Source organism: Eretmochelys imbricata, chromosome 27 (genome assembly GCF_965152235.1).
Source record: "Eretmochelys imbricata isolate rEreImb1 chromosome 27, rEreImb1.hap1, whole genome shotgun sequence".
NCBI classification, from domain to species: domain Eukaryota; kingdom Metazoa; phylum Chordata; order Testudines; family Cheloniidae; genus Eretmochelys; species Eretmochelys imbricata.
In genome coordinates, this window is record NC_135598.1 from 2,464,713 (window position 1) to 2,483,830 (window position 19,118).

At 47.9% G+C, this 19,118-nt stretch overlaps 1 protein-coding gene across 1 annotated transcript; it reads right to left on the reverse strand.

Moving 5' to 3' along the window:
- Window positions 1–1,694: 1,694 nt before the first annotated feature.
- DNAAF19 (dynein axonemal assembly factor 19) lies at window positions 1,695–18,642 on the reverse strand. Its single transcript, XM_077806131.1, has 3 exons — window positions 18,494–18,642; window positions 4,109–4,241; window positions 1,695–2,669 (listed from the first exon to the last, which is right to left on the reverse strand). Exons 1-3 carry the CDS (start codon window positions 18,634–18,636, stop codon window positions 2,169–2,171), a joined length of 777 nt encoding a protein of 258 aa, XP_077662257.1. The 5' UTR covers window positions 18,637–18,642; the 3' UTR covers window positions 1,695–2,168.
- Window positions 18,643–19,118: the final 476 nt, after the last annotated feature.

A 19,118-nucleotide genomic window follows, 5' to 3' on the forward strand; every position in this document is an offset into this window, starting at 1 on the left:
TCTTGAGAAAGGACTATTCTCAGTAAGTGCCCAATCAAGAAACATTTAACAGACAATGGACTTTGGGAGACGTCAATCCACATCTGAGCTTTCCTGGGAATGTTCAAACTAACATGTAAACAGTGGTGTTGGCCTGCAAAAAACTGAGTCATGCATGAACATCTGACTTGCCCAAGTGGCTACAGAATCCATCTTGTTGTGATTTTGCACAGGAGAACAGAGGGGTTTCCACCCACAAGAGAGAGAATATAAAAGGCCCTGGAAACCCCTCCATTTTGTCTTTAGCTGGCTCAGAAGATAGCCTCTCCACCGCAAAGAGATGCCTGAAAGAAACTGGAACAAAGGACAGTAACTATGGAGGTGTGAGTGATTGCTGGACCCAGACTAGGAAGGAATCTAGTCTGTGAAAGAAGCTTATTGGAACATCTCTGAGGGCGAGATTTACCTGCATTTAGTTTCCTACTGTATTAGGCTTAGACTTGCGTGTTTTTGTTTTATTTTGCTTGGTAATTTACTTTGTTATTACTTGGAACCACTTAAATCCTACTTTTTTATATTTAATAAAATCACTTTTTGCTTATTAATTAACCCAGAGCAACTAATTAATACTGGGGGCACAAACAGCTGTGCATATCTCTTTATCAGTGTTACAGAGGGCGAACAATTTATGAGTTTGCCCTGTATAAGCTTTATATAGAGTAAAATGGATTTATCTGGGGTTTGGACCCCATTAGGAGCTGGGTATCTGGGTGGTGAAGACAGGAGCATTTCTTAAGCTGTTTTCAGTTAAGTCTGCAGCTTGTGGGGGACATGGTTCAGACCTGGGTCTGTGTTTACAGCAGGCTAGTGTGTCTGGCTCAACAAGACAGGGTACTGAAGTCCCAAGCTGCCAGGGAAAATGGGCTCAGAGGTAGTCCCAGCACATCAGGTGGCAGTCCAAAGGGGGTTTCTGTGACCTAACACATCACATGCCCCCAGAACCCCACCTGCCAAGCCCCACTCCCCCTGAACATGGACCACCCCAATGAGTCACCCAAAGCCAGATCCCCACCCCACCGAGCCCCAACCAGCTGCACCTGGATCCCCACGCCACTGAGCTCCACTCCCCCCAGCATCTGGACCCCCACACCAGACCCACATGCCAAGCTTTATCCCGTCCACACCCAGAACTCCCTCCCCCCCGCTGAGCCCCAACCACCTTCATCTGGACCCCCCTGTAGAGTCCCATTACCGTTGCACCCAGAACCCGCAACAAACCCCTGTGCCTCCAGATCCCCCCCACACCCAGATCCCCCTCTGAGCTCCCCGCACCCAGATTGCCCCATACAGAACCCTCTCAATCCACACCGGGATCCCCCCTCACTGAGCCCCTCCACACTTGGATTCTGCTGGGCTGAGCCTGCCTGCCCACACCTGGTGCACCTGGCATGGAGAGGCAGGGCCCTGGGGTGTTTCTTGGGCAGGCCCAGTCCTGACACTGTGTCCCGGGGGGAGCTGCAGAGTGATCTCCCACCTCTGTGCAGCCAGTGGCCTGTGCTCCCCAATTCCATGCTGGAGCCTCCACATTTATCTGACAAATAAAATTTGCAGAATTTTTAATTTTTTGGTGCAGAATGCCCTCAGGAGTATGACTGTGGAAATTAGCAATGTACATTCCATATATTTATTCCAGGTTCTGTTTAAGCAGGGCGTCAGATCAGTCCTAGATATGGCTGTACACATGAACCCATTCCACACTTGGTGGTTACCTGTTTAACTATTATAATACAGCTGCTTATGTTTCTAAAATCCCCTGTTGACCAAGAACACATGGCCAGAGAAAAGAATAGAGGGGGATTCATCTTCTCCCACTAATACTAGAGTGATATTTCCCATCCCCAAACAATATATTCAATACAGTACTACTGATTCACAGCAAGTGTTGTCTCCTGTGTGATGGCCCCTCCCCCAAGATAATCCTTTTGGTGACTAATATTTCATTGTACCAGGCCATTCTTCTAGGTGGGTGAAGTGGGTACAAAGTAAAACTCAATCAACAACTTTCTGTAGAAAATGGGTCTCTCACTGTCCCTCCACCTTTGATAGAGCAGTACAGGAAAGGTCCCTCCTGGCCCTCAGCTCCTAATAATCCTGGTGGAGTGTGAGCTGTAGCGGGAGTCTGTGCTCCTTCAGCTAACGCAGTAACATTTCACCAGCTCTTTAATTAGTCTGTCGTCTGCCTCCTTTCGCTGGCCAGCCCCCCTCAGATGGGTTTCTCTCTCAGCCTCATTCTGCTCTTCCTGCAAAGCAGCTGTACCTGCTTCAACTGTGCCCTCGGGAAGGCCATCAGCACCACAATTCCTGCCCATGCGCTGTAGTTTCCCGAACAAGTCCCTGCAGCTATCCTTCTCCACCTGGCTCAGGAGAGCCACATTTAGTCCAAAGCGCTTGGTCCCAGAAAGGCTCTGTAATATCTGAAGGACAGCTTCTCTGTCTTCCCTACAGGCATGCTCGGCCAGCACCACAAGAAATTCACCCAGGAGGCCAAAGCCAACATCAGCTTGAAAGATTCTGCCCAGGTCCTTACCGCCGAGCTGAAACAGGAACTGGTATCTTTCCTGTCCACTTTTCAAGCATCTGCGCCAATATCTGTAAAAGTCTGCAGACGTTTCAGGGAGTCCATCCCATCCCTGGATGAAAAAGATGGTCAATAACAGTTACATAAAACAGGTGCAGAATCCCACCAGCTGGTGGGGGTTGGGAGCAGAATTCCCTCTGGACAGGTCATTCCATAACTGGTAACTGAAAGGCTGTGCTATCACTGAGTTTAATTCGTAAAGTCAAAATGGCTTTGCCACTCAAGTTTATTGTAAGTATGAGTGAGAGTGGGTGAGGGTGTGTGTTGTGCTGGTAGATTTTTTTGATTTGTGCAGTAGGTGAATGAGAGGTATGGGCTGTGCTGAGGGGCTATGTGTGTTAGGGGTTATTGTGTGTGCTGGTTGTGATGTTGTGTGTGGTTGTGTCTGGAGGAGTTGTGCTGGGAATTTGTGTTGATTTGTATTTGAGGGGTGGTGCAGGGAGATTTGTGTTGAACAGCGTCTGAGGGAATGCTGGGAGATGTGTGTTGATTTGTGTAGGTAGCAAATGAGGGGTTGTATGCTGTGGTGAGTGTGGTGCTATGTGTTTGGGGTTGTTGTGTTGATTTGTGTGTGGATGATGCTGGGAGATTTGTGTTGATTTGTCTGGGTATGTGTGTTATGGTGGGGAGTTTGCATAGATTTGTTGGGGGAGTTTATGTAAAGTTATATGGGTGGCAATTCAACCTTTGAAGAACTGTGGCAACTGGTCCAAGTAATTCACCATCTGTGCAGTCTCCCTTATATCACTCATTACAACCAATGAAACTGTTGTATGCAAATTACATGTAGCATAAGGGTACTGATTGGTTGAGTTAGCTCTCATATCACAATGGCTAGAACTCTTGGCATGGCATAGACAAATGCATGCCTTGCTGTCACATGGGTGTAATTCATAGCATCAGAATGACTGAGGACTAAAAAACTGGAGAGTAACAGACCAGCAATCCAACGGATGACTGAACAAGCTGATATTCTAAACAAATAGAGCTTTCAGCCATGCTTGTGACTGTTTCCACCATTTCACACTGACTCAGAAGACATTCTATGCTTCAGAGTGACACCCAGATGAATCCTGGAATATTATTATATAGATTGTTCCCTAGGGGCTGCTTTGCACTTTCCTCTGATGCAGCTGGTCCTGGCCATTGTCAGAGATAAGATGTAGGACTAGATGGACCGTTGGTCTGATCTACTGTGGTGATTCTGGAGATTTCTTTTACTGTTGTCTACACATTGTGCTAAAGCTATTGTGCTTTAAAATTCACCCCCGCCCTTGACCAAATTAACTTTTAATTGTAGACAAGCCCTCATCAGCTCAATCCACTTTGGAAGTAGATTAAACTAAAGCAGAACAAGGCACTCATATTCTGGAATAAGTGTTCATACATGGAATTATTCTGGAATAGCTATTGCATTTTAAATTCACACCCTACCTTAATTTGAATTAACTTTCGTGTGTAGACAAACACTAATGGAGTTTTCCTCCTCACCTGGGCTAGCTCCATCTCTCTGTCCTGCTTGCCATTAGCTTGGGTAGCATAGGAATTCCAAAGAAGGTTTTTCTTTTTTCCCATTTTGTCCTTTTTCTCTAGAGGTTTCAGGTGTGATGCTAGCACAATATCCCTGCAGGAAATATAGAGGGAGCAGTAAACCCAGTAAGAGCAAATATCCTCTTGAAATTAGCGCCATTTCCAGTTTGATTCCTCTCTGTGAGACTGGCACAGTCACTGAGTTTGTAGTGCAAAGTTCTACCATGTAAAAGATCTGGGTTCAAATCAAGATCACAAAATCTCTTGTGGCCAGATTATATGTTCCCAGTTACTGCTTACTACTACACAGACTAACATGCAAGAGATCTAATTCCACTTCTCAAGTCTGATCTCTCATACTCTGAAACCTGTCATCCCAGAATGAAAGGGGGCTAAGGGCACTGTGACAGAGAGTCTGGACCTCTGTCCCTAACTGATAGTTCCTAATGACAGAGAGGGAGAGAGCGAGTGTGTGTCAGAGACCTGCATACTGGTCTGTGAAATGAGGTTTCAAAGTGGTAGTTAAGCCTTTGGAAAGGAAGCTATTACTCATCCTTACAGATCTTTGTATCCTCATTGGGCTATCTCTAAGGTCTGGTATACACTACAGAGTTAAGTCGATGCAAGGCAGTTTACATCAACCTCACTACAGAAGTGTCTACACTTAAATTTCACTCCTGCTGATTTAACAGCCCAGGTCCACCGACTTAATAACTCCACCTCTGTGAGTGGCATAGAGTCAAGGTCGATGTATTTAGGTCGATGCAGTGTCAGGGTAGACACTTTTCAGAGTAGCAGCCGTGTTAGTCTGTATCCGCAAAAAGAAAAGGAGGACTTGTGGCACTTTAGAGACTAACCAATTTATTTGAGCAGAAGCTTTCATGAGATACGTGCATCCGATGAAGTGAGCTGTAGCTCACGAAAGCTTGTGCTCACATAAATTTAGATACAATTTAGTAGACACTGTATTGCTTACGTGAACTGTTACTGGCTGTGAAACACTGTCCCACAATGTCTCACACTGACAGTATAATCAATTCAAGCACTCCTGGTGAGGATGCACATTGCCGACACAAGAAGCAAAGTGCAGACATGCACAAGTGATGTAATTACTGCAACAGCTGTATGCTGACATAAGTTAGGCCCACTTAAATTTGTAGTGCAGATATGGCCTTAGAGAAAGCAGGAAGCTTGAGCCCTTATTGCATGTATAGAGCCTTGTCTACACTCCACAGTTTTGTCAACAAAAGTCAGCTTTCATTGACAAAACAGTGGAGGTGTACATACTGCAATGTTCCTCCTGCCGATGTAACTCCCCTGCTACACCAACATAATAAAACCAACTCAAAGAGAGGCATAGGGCTTTTTGCAACATGGTTAGAGTGACACAGCGTCAGTGTAGGTCCTGTGCTTGCTTGCGTTGCCCTAACTGGCCTCCAGGAGGTGTCCTACAATATCCATTATGACCACTCTAGTCAGCAGTTTGAACTCCACTGCCCTGAAGGTACACATGTGTGCACCCCACCTGCATTTAAAGGCCCTAGAATTTTTGAAATTCCTCTTCCTGTTTGCTCAGCGGGGACAGTTCACACAGCATCTTCCCAGCTGACCATGCCGGCTTTCCACAGTAAACGCGCTCCCGCATGGAATACACCAGAACTGTTGGATCTGCTGGATCTATGGGGAGAGGAGGCTGTGCCGTGGCAGCTTTGCTCCAGCATAGGAACTTTGATATCTAGTACGATTAATGTTCAGAAAGCAAGCACCACAGGGATCATTCAAGGCAGCAAGTAAATATTGCCTGGCCGAATGCATCACTTAAAGACACATTACTGGGAATAATTGTCAAAATGCTCCTTCAAAGCCTCCCTAATTTGAATACTCCCCCTGCTGTGCCCCTCTTATTACCCTGGTATCTGGCTGCTCAAAATCAGCAGCCAGATGATCTACCTCAGTGCTCCACCCCTGAGGAAACTTTTCCCCCTTCGCTTTGCAAATGTTATGTAGCGCAAAACAGGCTGCGATAACTATCGGAATATTTTCCTCATTGAGGTCTAACCTGACAAAAAGGCAGCACCAGCGACCTTTTAATCAGCCAAAGGCACATTCAACAATCATTCAGCACCTGCTGAACTTGTTATTGAAGCACTCCTTGCTGCTGTTTAGGTTCTCAGTGTAAGGCTTTGTGAGCCATGGGACCAAAGGGCAGGCCGGGTCTCCCAAGATCCCTATGGGAATTTCCACATCCCCCGATTGAATCTTCTGGTCTGGAAAGTCCCAGAATGTAGCTTTCTATACAGTTCAGTGTTTCTAAAGATTTGAGCATCATGCACCTTCCCTGACCACCCTGCATTGATGTCAGTGAAACAGCCCCGGTGATCCACCAGCACCTGCAAGACCCTGGAGAAGTAGCCCTTCCAGTTCATATACTCTGTCACAAGATGGTCTAGGGCCAAAACTGGTACATACGTTCCATCTATCACTCCACCACAGTTAAGGAATCTCATTGCCTCAAAGCCATCAAGTATTTCCTGCATGCACATTACTGAGAGTCACAGTCCTTTGCAGCAGAAGGTAATTAATGGCCCTGCACACTTGCATCATCACAACCCTCACGGTGGACTTTCCAACTCTAAACTGATTCACGACTGAAAGGTAGCAGTCTGGAGTTGCCAGCTTCCACACAGTGATCACCACTCGCTTTTCCACAGTGAAAGCAGCTCTCGTTTTGGTGCCCTTGCGCTGGAGTGCTGGGGCAAGCTCCACACACAATTGCAGGAAGGTAGATTTGTGCATCCAAAAGCTCTGCAGCCACTGTTTATCATCCCAGGCCTACATAACAATGCTATCCCACCACTCAGTGCTTGTTTCCTGAGCCCAGTACCGAAGGTCCATGTGCAGCTGCTCCATGAATGCCAGCAGCAATCTTGAATTATTTCTTTCCATGGCACACAGCAGGGCAGGTACCACCAATTCACTTTCTGATTCACAGCTTATGAAATACTGCAGGACCAGCTGCATTGTGTTCATAACACTCATTACCAGACGGGTGAGCAGTTCAGGATCCATGCTTTCAGGCAGAGATGAAGGGCACACAGTTAACAAGGGCTGTTGAAAAACATCATGAAACAAAGTTGGAAGCCCATGGAATGATAGGACAGAAAGAACTGCATCATGGGATGGTAAGCACGTCCCCATGATGCACTGCAATCCGTTCCCAGAGCTCCCAGAGGCAGAGAGGGGTGAGTTGCACAGTGGGATAGCCTACCAACAATGCAACACTTTCTCTGTTGATACAAGAGCACTGACTGTGGACACACTCTGCTGACACAAGGAGCGTTGTGTGGACACGCACAACCAAAGCGGCTTATGATCATCAATTTAACTTAAGTCAACTTAACTCTGTAGTGTAGACATGGCCTAGGTAACTGGAGAAAACTGATTTGGAGAACAGGGGTGGGTGCCCAAGATCAGGGGAGGTGTATGCAGGTATGCCAGCTGGTCCAGATGGAGGGTATTGATAATAAAAATCTCCAGACACAGAATGGCCTTGGTAACTAGTCATAGATTTTAAGATCAGAAGGGACCATTATGATAGTCTAATCTGACCTCCTGCACAACGCAGGCCACAGAATCTCACTCACCCACTCCTGTAACAAACCCCTAACCTATGTCTGACACTAAACTGGGAAGAGAGGTAGATACGCTGGAGGGTAGGGATAGGATACAGAGGGCCCTAGACAAATTAGAGGATTGGGCCAAAAGAAATCTGATGAGGTTCAACAAGGACAAGTGCAGAGTCCTGCACTTAGGACGGAAGAATCCCATGCACCACTACAGACTAGGGACCGAATGGCTAGGCAGCAGTTCAGCAGAAAAGGACCTAGGGGTTACAGTGGACAATAAGCTGGATATGAGTCAACAGTGTGCCCTTGTTGCCAAGAAGGCCAATGGCATTTTGGGATGTATATGTAGGGGCATTGCCAGCAGATTGAGGGATGTGATCGTTCCCCTCTATTTGATATTGGTGAGGTCTCATCTGGAGTACTGTGTCCAGTTTTGGGCCCCACACTACAAGAAGGATGTGGAAAAATTGGAAAACGTCCAGCGAAGGGCAACAAAAATGATGAGAGGACTGGAACACATGACTTATGAGGAGAGGCTGAGGGAACTGGGATTGTTTAGTCTGCTGAAGAGAAGAATGAGGGGGGATTTGATAGCTGCTTTCAACTACCTGAAAGGGGGTTCCAAAGAGGATGGATCTAGACTGTTCTCAGTGGTAGCTGATGACAGAACAAGGAGTAATGGTCTCAAGTTGCAGTGGGGGAGGTTTAGGTTGGATATTAGGAAAAACTTTTTCACTAGGAGGGTGGTGAAACATTGGAATGCGTTACCTAAGGAGGTGGTGGAATCTCCTTCCTTAGAGGTTTTTAAGATCAGGCTTGACAAAGCCCTGGCTGGGATGATTTAGTTGGGGATTGGTCCTGCTTTGAGCAGGGGGTTGTACTGGATGACCTCCCGAGGTCCCTTCCAACCCTGATATTCTATGATTCTACTGAAGTCCTCAAATCATGGTTTAAAGACTTCAAGGTGCAGAGAATCCTCCAGCAAGTGACCTGTGCCCCACACTGCAGAAGAAGGTGAAAAACCCCCAGGGCCTCTGCCAATCTGCCCTGGAGGAAAATTCCTTCCCGACCCCAAATATGGCGATCAGCTAAACCCTGAGCATGTGGGCAAGACTCACCAGCCAGACACCCAGGAAAGAATTCTCTGTAGTAACTCAGATCCCACCCCATCTAACATCCCATCACAGGCCATTGGGCATATTTACCGCCTATAGTCAAAGACCAATTAATTGCCAAAATTAGGCTATCCCATCATACCATCCCCTCCATAAACTTATCAGCCAGATATGTCTTTTGCCCCCACTACTCCCCTTGGAAGGCTGTTCCAGAACTTCACTCCTCTGATGGTTAGAAACCTTTGTCTAATTTCAAGTCTAAACTTCCTGATGGCCAGTTATGGCTCTTGGGGGTGGGGGTCTCTGCCAAAACTGCCATGCAGCTCTTTGTAAAAGAGGTATGGCTGCAGCTCCACACCAGAGTGACTGTTGGCCTCTCTTGCCTTCTGGTACACCTGCCACACTTCCTTGGTTTTCATGTGCCTCTACTGAGGGTCCCTCTCTTAGCCCTTTTCCACCATGCCCCAAGCGATCTGCTCATAGATATCTATGTTTTCATGGCTGGATCAGAGCTGTGCTGCACAGCCTCTTCTCCCCACAGTCCTGGGAGATCCACCACCACCTGGTTACTCCAGGCAGGAGGGCAGCTGCAGCATGGTCAGCTGCTAGGTAAGCTCTCCATGCCAAGCAAACAGGAAATGGAATTTCAAAAATTTGCAGGGATTTAGAGGGGAGAGGCATATACCTGTGTACGTGGGCACTGGGCAGTGGAGTTCAAAAGGGTGACCAGAGCAGTCATGGTGGGGCATTGTGGGACATCTCTTGGAGACCATTAAAGTCGACATAAGTAATGCAGTGTCTACACTGACACTGTGTCCACCTAACTACATTGACCTAAGCACTAGGCCTCTTGCAGAGGTGGAGTTATTAAGTCGTGTACTGGGCAATCTACTCAGTTGAAGCAACATTTTAGTGTAGCTGCTTCCAGACTTAGGCGGACGTCAGCTGCCTTATGTCGGCCTAACTCTGTAGTGTAGACCAAGCCTGTCTCTCCCATGACAACAGGGACTTCAACAGTGGTGCTGGAATCAGAGCACAGGGCAACTGCTGACTGCTAGAGAAGCTTTGGACAGTAGCATAGCAAAGGCTGAGAACTGGATGTGATGGGAACTCATGGAAGTGATTCTGAGAAAGATTAAAATGAGAAAAACTATAATGTAGCTTGTCAGGGTTCCCTCCCCACTCTGAACTCTAGGGTACAGATGTGGGGACTCGCATGAAAGACCCCTAAGCTTATTTCTACCAGCTTAGGTTAAAAACTTCCCCAAGACACAAATCCTTCCTTATCCTTGGATGGGTACTGCTGCCACCCCCAAGTGAGTTAGACAAAGATTCAGGAAAAGGGCCACTTGGAGTTCCTGGTTCCCTAAAATATCCCCCCAAGCCCCTTCACCCCCTTTCCTGGGGAGGCTTGAGAATAATATACCAACCAAATAGGTAAACCAGATTCTTAAAAAACAGAACTTTATTATAAAGAAAAAAAAGTAAAAGCAGCACCTCTGTAGAATCAGGATGGAAGGTAACTTTACAGGGTAATCAGATTCAAAACACAGAAGATTACCCTCTAGGCAAAATTTTAAAGTTACAAAAAAACAGGGATAAACCTCCCTCTCAACACAGGGAAAATTCACAAGCTAAAAAACAAAAGATAATCTAACGCGCCTTGCCTTACTTACTTACTTACTCTTTTTGCAATATTAAGACTCATTTTAGGATGATTTTAGGAGAAAGAGTTTTCTGACTTGATGCTTCTCTGCTTCCCCAGAGAACACACACAAAAAAAGAGCACAAATAAAGCCTTCCTCTCCCTCCCCCCCCGCCCGCTCCCACCTCCGATTTGAAAGTATCTTCTTTCCCCATTGGTCCTTTTGGTCAGGTGTCAACCAGGTTATCTGAGCTTCTTAACCCCTTACAGATAAGGAGGAATTCTAGGCTATGCTTAGCTGTATGGTTATGACATAGCTGGATACAGATGGATGAATAAATGGAAAGGAAGGAGGACGTACAAACACTTCCGGGGTCTAACATGGCATATGTTTAACAGCTTGGGAATTGTTGGATAGCACTGGCGGTCAACATGTACTTTAGCTACATCCTCACTCTATAGTGGGTGGGCAGAGACATGCACTACAGTGGGCCACAGGCTTGTACCTATGCCCCCAGACAAGCTAGCAAGCTCATGTTCTGATGACATACAGGAACTTGTCTGGGGATTTATATGTGGATGGTTGGGGAGAAGGGGGTTGGGCTTCAACATGTGTCAGACCTGCTGTGTAGACATGTCCTAAAGGGAAGCAAAGACTTACCTTATTCAACTGAAGCTTCAGGAGCAATTTAGGGAGATTGAATTTAATTACCCAAAACGTAATTTGATCAAGGCATGAGTTAGCACTGTTACTGTGAAAGTGTCACAGGATCTTTAATCACCCTAGGTGGCCAGGGTCTCAGTTTTATGTCTTCTGAAAAAGTTAGCACCTCTAACGGCCCAGTGACCTCTGACACAATGCCGGAGCAGCAGTCTCATAGTACCAATCAGAGCGCCATCTCTACCTCCTTCTGCACCCAAAGAATCTCCTTGAGGTCTCTCATCTAAATACTGATCCACCAAACCCCTACTTCATTTCCCAAAACCGACAGGATGCCAGTGAAAGATGCAATTGTGTCACTGCAGGACATTCATTTGATCACTCTTCCCTTGTAGGAAAGAAGGGCTTAAAAGCCAGATGCAAAGTGACCAAAGGGAGCTAGCAAACAGGGGAGTTTGTAGGAGGGAGAAAGAATAAACTCAGCATGGTTCAGAAAGGCTACATCGCCAATGCCGACACCGCTCCTGGCTCCTCCACCTGATCCTGCGTCCAGACAAGACAACCCAGCCATGGATGTCTCTACCCAGGTCCTGATGTGGAATTGCAGAGACTGTGGCCTGCACTTCCCCATCACAGAAAGCCAGGCTGGGCGGGACCATCCAGTGTGAGAGGGGCCTACTGGTACAATCTCTCAGGAAGCAGGCGGGAGAGCTACAGGAAGAGGAGGCTAGGTTGAGGAGCATCCATGCATATGAGGAATTAATTGAAAATATTCATATGGAAACATCCAAGCTTGAGGCAGCAATCCAGCTGGTCAGGACTGAAGGAGCGCCACCAGGGGAGGAGAAAATGGCTCCTTCACAGGGAGGAAGCTGGCTGCTGGTTACTTCTGGCAGCAGGCAGTGCTCCCCATCCCTGCCCCACTCCCAAACCACTATCTAGAAAGATAAAAAACTGGTATGCTACCCTGGCAACAAGGGATGAGGCATTTCCCCAAGGGTGGAGGGGGAGAAGCCATGTATCCCAAAGTTTGGGAGGATCGCAGCCACCACTCCCAGGAAGAAACTAAGGGTGGTGGTGGTCGGTAATTCCCTTCTAAGGATGATGGAGGCATCCATCTGCTGGCCTGACATGGCATCCTGGGGCCCATATCCAAGACATTATGGAAGGACTGCCAAGGATTATCCAGCCCTCTGACTACTACCCTATGCTGGTCATCCACGTGGGCACTAATGATAATGCAAAGTCTCACCCTGAGCAGATCAGAAGTGACTACAGGATTCTGAGAGTGAGGGTGAACTGGTCGGGGGCACAGGTGGTGTTCTCATCATTCCTTCTAGTCAAGGGTAGGGGCCCAGGCAGAGATAGATATCCTGGAAATAAATACATGGCTGCACTGATGGTGTCGCCAGGAGGGCTTCGGTTTCCTAGACCATGAGATGCTGCTCTGAGAAGAAGGACTGCTGAGCAGAGATAGAGTCCATCTATCAAGGGGAACTATATCTTTGGATACAGACTAGCTAACCTAGTGAGATGGGCTTTAAATTAGGTTTGATGGGGGCAGGAGACAAAAGCCCACATGTAAGTCCAAAACAAGAACCTGGGTGAAGGGTCAGAATCTTAGGGGAATGTGGGCATGTATACTAACGCAAGATGTACGGGAATAAACAGGAAGAACTAGAAATACTAGCGAATAATCACATTTATGACATAACTGGCATCACAGAGAGTTGGTGGGATAATTCACATGACTGCAATATTGTCATAGAAGGGTACAGCTTGTTCAGGGAAGACAGGCAGGCAAAAGAAAGGAGGAGGTGTTGCCTTGTATGTCAAAGGTATACACACTTGCACTGAAGTTGAGATAGAAGTGGGAAGCAGACTTGTTGATAGTCTCTGGATAATGATTAAAGGGCTAAAAACCAAGGGTGCTGTCATGGTCGGGTCTACTACAGACCCCTAACCAGGAAGAAGAGGTGGATGAGGCTTTTTTTAAATTAACAAAATAATCCAAAACACAGGACTTGATGGGGATGGGACACTTCAACTTCCCATATATCTGTTGGGAAAATAGCATAGCAGGGCAAAGATTATCCAACAAGTCCTTGGAATGCATTGGAGACTCGTTTTTATTGCAGAAGGTGGAGAAAGCAACTAGAGGAGAGGGTGTTCTAGATTTGATTCTGACAAATAGGGAGAAATTTGAAGGTGGTTGGCAGCTTGGATGAAAGTGATCGTGAAACGATAAGAGTTCATGATTCTAATGAATGGTAGGAGGGAGACATGCAGAATAAAGACAATGGAATAAAGAAAACATCCTGTTAGAAGCAAGTTTAAGGGGAAAAAAGAGTTCAGGAGAGCTGGCAGTTTTTAAGAGGCATTATTAAAGACACAAGAGCAAACTATCCCAATGCATAGGAAAGACAGGAAGTATGGTAAGAGACCACCCTGGCTTAACCTGGAGATCTCCGTCCTGAAATTCAAAAAAGAATCACAGAAAAAGTGGAAACTAGGTCAAATTACGAAGGAACATGTAGGGACAAACATGTAGGGACAAAATTAGAAAGGCCAAGGCACAAAACAAGATTAAACTGGCTACAGACATAGAGGGTATTAAGAAAACATTTTACAAATACAGTAGAAATAAGAGGAAGACCAAGGACTGGGTAGGCCCATTACTCAATGAAGCTGAAGAGACAATAACAGAAAAGGCAGCAACAGCCAAAGTTTTAAATGCCTTTTTTGCTTCAGTTTTCACCAGAAAGGTTAGCAGCGATTGTGCAACTAACAGTGAAAATCAGTGTAAACGAGGTAGGATCGGAGGCTAACACAGGGAAAGAACAAGTTGAAAAGGGCTCAGGCTATGTCTGCACTATGCAGCTTTTAGCGACACGGCCGCGCCTCTACAGCCATGCTGCTAAAAGGCACACGGTGTAGCCGCTGTTTGTCAGCAGGAGAGAGCTCTCCCGCCAACAAAAAACTTCCACCCCAGCTAGCAACATTAGCGTTGTCGGCAGGAGAGCACTCCTGCCTACAACGCACTGTTCACACCGGTGCTTGTCGTCAGCACAACTTTTGTCTTTTGGGGGCTGTTTTTTTAACACCTCTGAATGACAAAAGTTTTGTCTTTCACTTCCCAGGGTAGACAAAGCCTTAGACAAGGCAGATGTCTTTATGTCAGCAGAGCCTGATGAAATACATCCTAGAAGACTCAAGGAGCTGACTGAGGAGATATCTGAGACATTAGCAATTATCTCTGAAAACTCATGGAAGACAGGAGAGATCCCAGAGAACTGGAAAAGGGCAAATATAGTATCTAGCTATAAAAAGGAGAATTAAGGACAATCCAGGGAATTATAGACAAGTTTTTACTCCTGGGAGAATTCCCTGCCACTGTGCATGCGCAGAATTCATGTCCCCCACAGAAAAATGACTTTCTGACAGGGAAGCAAAGGGAAGCTGCAAGAGCAGTCACGCACCACGCCCTAGCTGCACAGATACATTGTTTCAGGCAGCCAGCAGAGAGGTAAATCACTGCAGGGCTGGGGACACCCCTGCCAGTGGCTCCTACCCTGAGCCCGGATCAGCTGCTAGTCCCGGCTGAGCTGGAGGCAGGAGAGGACGGGACTTCCTCTTCCCCTGCAAGCAGTGGCTGGGGCTGTGTCAGAACCACCCCCAGAAATCTCTCCCAGCTGCAGGAAGCTCAGCATCCTCCCCTGCTTCCTCCTCACATAGTTCCTCAGCTATGGGGGCAGCTGCTCCCCCATCCACCCAACCCTTGTGCATCTGGACCTCCCCTACCCAGACACCCCTGCCAAGCCTCACCTGGTACTCCCAGAACCCCCCAGCCCTCCATACCCAAACCCCACCCCACTGAACCTCAACCCCTGCATCAGGAGCCTCCCTGCACCCAGATCCCCTGCCTCCGGCTCCCCCCACCCCTGCACCCAGACCATCTCCCACTGAGCTCCATGCACTCAAACACCCACCCTGATGCCCCGCCCCCTGCACCACCCTGAGCCCCCACATGCAGACCCCCACGCCACTGACCTCCAACTAGCTGCACCCAGACCCCCACTCCACCAAGCCCCACTCCCCAGCACACAGACCCCTCCGCTGAGCCCCAACCACCTTCACCTGGAAGCCCCTGCAGAGTCCCATTACCTCTGCACCTGGAACCTGCCCCCCCAGTGAGCCTCTGTGCATCCAGACCCCCCCCAGCTAGACCCTCCACTGAGCTGCCTGCACCTAGATTGTCCCACACAGAACCCTCTCACCCCACACCTGGATCCCTCCATACTGAGCCCCTCCACACTTGAATCCTGCCTGGTTGAGCCTGCCTGCCCCACATCTGGGGCACTGGCACAGCGGGGCAAGATCCCAGGGTGTTTCTGGGGCAGGCCCAGACCCTGTGCTGTGTCTGGGTCGGATGCAGCCTCACTGCTGAGTCCATGTCCCGGGAGTGGGGGAGCTGCTAGGCAATCTCCCACCTTCATGCAGCCAGTGGTACATGTTCCCCACTGCCATGCTGGAGCCTCTGCATTTATTTAATGACAAATAACACTTGCAGAATTTTAAAATATTGTGCGCAGAATTTTTAATTTTTTGGCGCAGAATGCCCTCAGGAGTAACAAAGTCAGCTTAACTTTGTTATCCAGGAAGCTAATGGAGCAAAAATAATCAATCAATCCATTTGTAAGCACCTAGAAGATAATAAGGAGATATGTAACAGTCAAAATGCATTTGTCAAGAACAAATCATGTAAAACCAACCTAGTATCCTTCTTTGACAGAGTAACAAGCCTTGTGGATGAGGGGATGCAGTAGATGTGATATATCTCAACTTTAGTGAGACTTTTGATACTGTCTCACATGACCTTCTCATAAATAAAGTATGGAAATATAGCCTAGACCAGGGGTGGGCAAACTTTTTGGCCCGAGGGCCACATCGGGGTGCAAAACTGTATGGAGGGCTGGATAGGGAAGGCTGTGCTCCCCAAACAGCCTGGCCCCCGCCCCCTATCCGCCCTCACACACTGCCCGCCCCCTGACTGCCCCCCTCAGAACCTCTGACCCATCCAACCCCCCCGCTCCTTGTCCCCTGACCACCCCCTCCCGGCACCCCCTGCCCCTAACCAGCCCCCCAGGATCCCACCCCCATCCAACCCTCCCCCGCTCCCTGTCCCCTGACTGTCCCGACCCCTATCTACACCCCCGCCCCCTGACAGGCCCCCCCAGGTCTCCCACACCTATCCAACCCCCCCTGCTCCCTGTCCCCAGAATGCCCCAACCCCTATCCACACCCCCGCCCTCTGACAGGTCCCCCGGAACTCCCATGCCCTACCCAACCCGCCCTGTTCCCCGACCCCTGACCACCCTCCCCCACCAGAACCTCTGCCCCTCCAACTGCTCCCTGTCCCCTGACTGCCCCCCGGGACTCCCTACCCAACCCCCGCCACTGCCCCCTTTCCATGCCGCTCAGAGTGGCAGGAACTCACAGCCCTGCTGCCCAGATGGAGCCAGATGTGCTGCCCATGCAGCGGCGTAACTATGGGGGGGATGGGAGGGGCAGCAGGGGTGGGGCTGGTGACTAGCCTCCCCGGCCAGGAGCTCAAGAGCCGGGCAGGACAGTCCCGTGGGCCGCATGTGGCCCGCAGGTCGTAGTTTGCCCACCTCTGGCCTAGACAAACCTATATAAGATGGATGATAACTGGTTGGAAAAAGGTACTCAGAGAGTAGTCACAGTCAAGCTGGAATGGCATATCGAATGGGGTCTGACAGGGATCTGTCCTGGGTCTGGTTCTGGTTCTGTTCAATATCTTCACAAATTATTTGGATAATGGCATAGTGAGTACACTTATACAATTTGCATATGATGCCAAGCTGGGAGCAGTTGCAAGTGCTTTGGAGGACAGGTTTAGAATTCAAAATAATCTTGACAAACTGAAGAAATGGTCTGAAATAAACAGGATGAAATTCAGTAAGTACAAATGCAAAGTACTACACTTAGGAAGGAATAATCAGTTGCACAAATACAAAATGGGAAATGACTGCCTTGGAAGGAGTATTGCAGAAAAGAATCTGGGGGTTATAGTAGATTACAAACTAAATATTAGTAAATAATGTAATACCATTGCAAAAAAAGTGAACATCATTCTGGGATATATTAGCAGGAGCGTTGCAACAAGACACAAAAAGTAATTCTTCCAGTCTAGTCAGCACTGATAAGGCCCCAACTGAAGGACTGTGTCCAGTTCTGGGCACTGCACTTCAGAAAAGATGTTGAGAAATTGGAGAAAGTCCAGAGGAGAGGAACAAAAAATGATTAAAAGACTAGAAAATAAGGCCTACAAGGAAAGATAGAAAAAATTGGGTTCGTTTAGTCTGGAGAAGAGAAGACTGATGGGGGACACGATAACAGTCTTCAAGTACGTAAAAGGTTGTTTCAAAGAGGAGGTTGCTTTAAAGAGGATAAATTGTTCTCAACCACTGAGGACAGGACAAAAAGTAATGGTCTTAAATTGTAAGAAGGGAGAAGAGTAGACATTAGGAAAAACTGCCTACGTATATAGGTAGTTAAGCACTGGAACAAATTACATAGGGAGGTTGTGGAATCTCTGTCACTGGAAGTTTTTAAGAACAGGTCAGACAAACACCTGTCAGGGATGATCTAGACCGGGGTAGCCAGCCTGAGGAGGAGCCAGAATTTACCAATGTACATTGCCAAAGAGCCACAGTAATACGTCAGCAGCCCCACATCAGCTCCACCCCCCGCTCCCAGCGCCTCCTGCCCACTGGCAACTCTGCCAAACAGCACCTCCCCCTCCCTCCCCACACCTCCCGATCAGCTGGTTCATGGTGTGCAGGAGGCTCTGGGAGGGAGACGGGGAGGAGCGAGGGCATGGCAGGCTCAAGGGAGGGGGCAGGAAGAGGTGTAGTGGGGGCAGGGCCTGGGGCAGAGCCAGGGATTGAGCAGTGAGCACCCCCCGGCACACTGGAAAGTTGGCACCTGTAGCTCCAGCTCCGGAGTCGGTGCCTAGACAAGGAGCCGCATAGTAACTTCGGAAGAGCCGCATGAGGCTCCGGAGCCCCAGCCTGGCCACCCCTGATCTAGATAAAACTAACTCCTGCCTCAGCACAGGGGACTACTACACTAGATGACCTATCAAGCTACCGTCCAGGCCTACATTTCTCTGATTCTCTGATTAACTAACATGAAACTTTCATCCTGATGAAAGAAACATTTGATTGTTATATTCCCAATTCTGTGATTCGCCATAGAAAACAAAATCCTGCAAACCTGAATTCTTCATAGGATGCCACCTTCTGGTGAACGGCTCGGAACTTGGCATCGTTTTCTCTTTGATACTTTTCATCAGCAGCAACAGCAGCCTGCAGTTCTCTCTCCAAAGCACAAAAATCTATCGCTCCAGTTTCCTCCATTTCAAAAACCTGAGAGCCACACATATAACCACGAGAGTGACTTCAGGTGCATAAGCATCAGACAAGAGATACTCCTCACTCTTTCCCATCTATCCAGTTCATCACTAGAGATTTTGTTAGACTCACTATAAGTAACTAATAATACAGCGTGTCATGCGTTAATGATCCCACCTCAGCCAGGCAAACTCCTGTCTTAAATAATCACTTCAAAGTATGCCATAGGTGCTGGAACTAAGGGTCTGGGGGTGCTGCAGCACCCCGACTTGAAGCGGTTTCCATTATATACAGCGTTTACAGTTTGGATCAATGGGTCTCAGCACCCCCACTATACAAATTGTTCCAGCACCCCTGAAGTATGCCCAAATTTTCCAGTGCAATTTTGTTTAACCTGTAGTTAAAGACCACCCTCTACTACACAAATGCTTTTATTCTGGACTCCCATTTAGTCACTGAAAACAGGCATCATTATATATCACTATCAT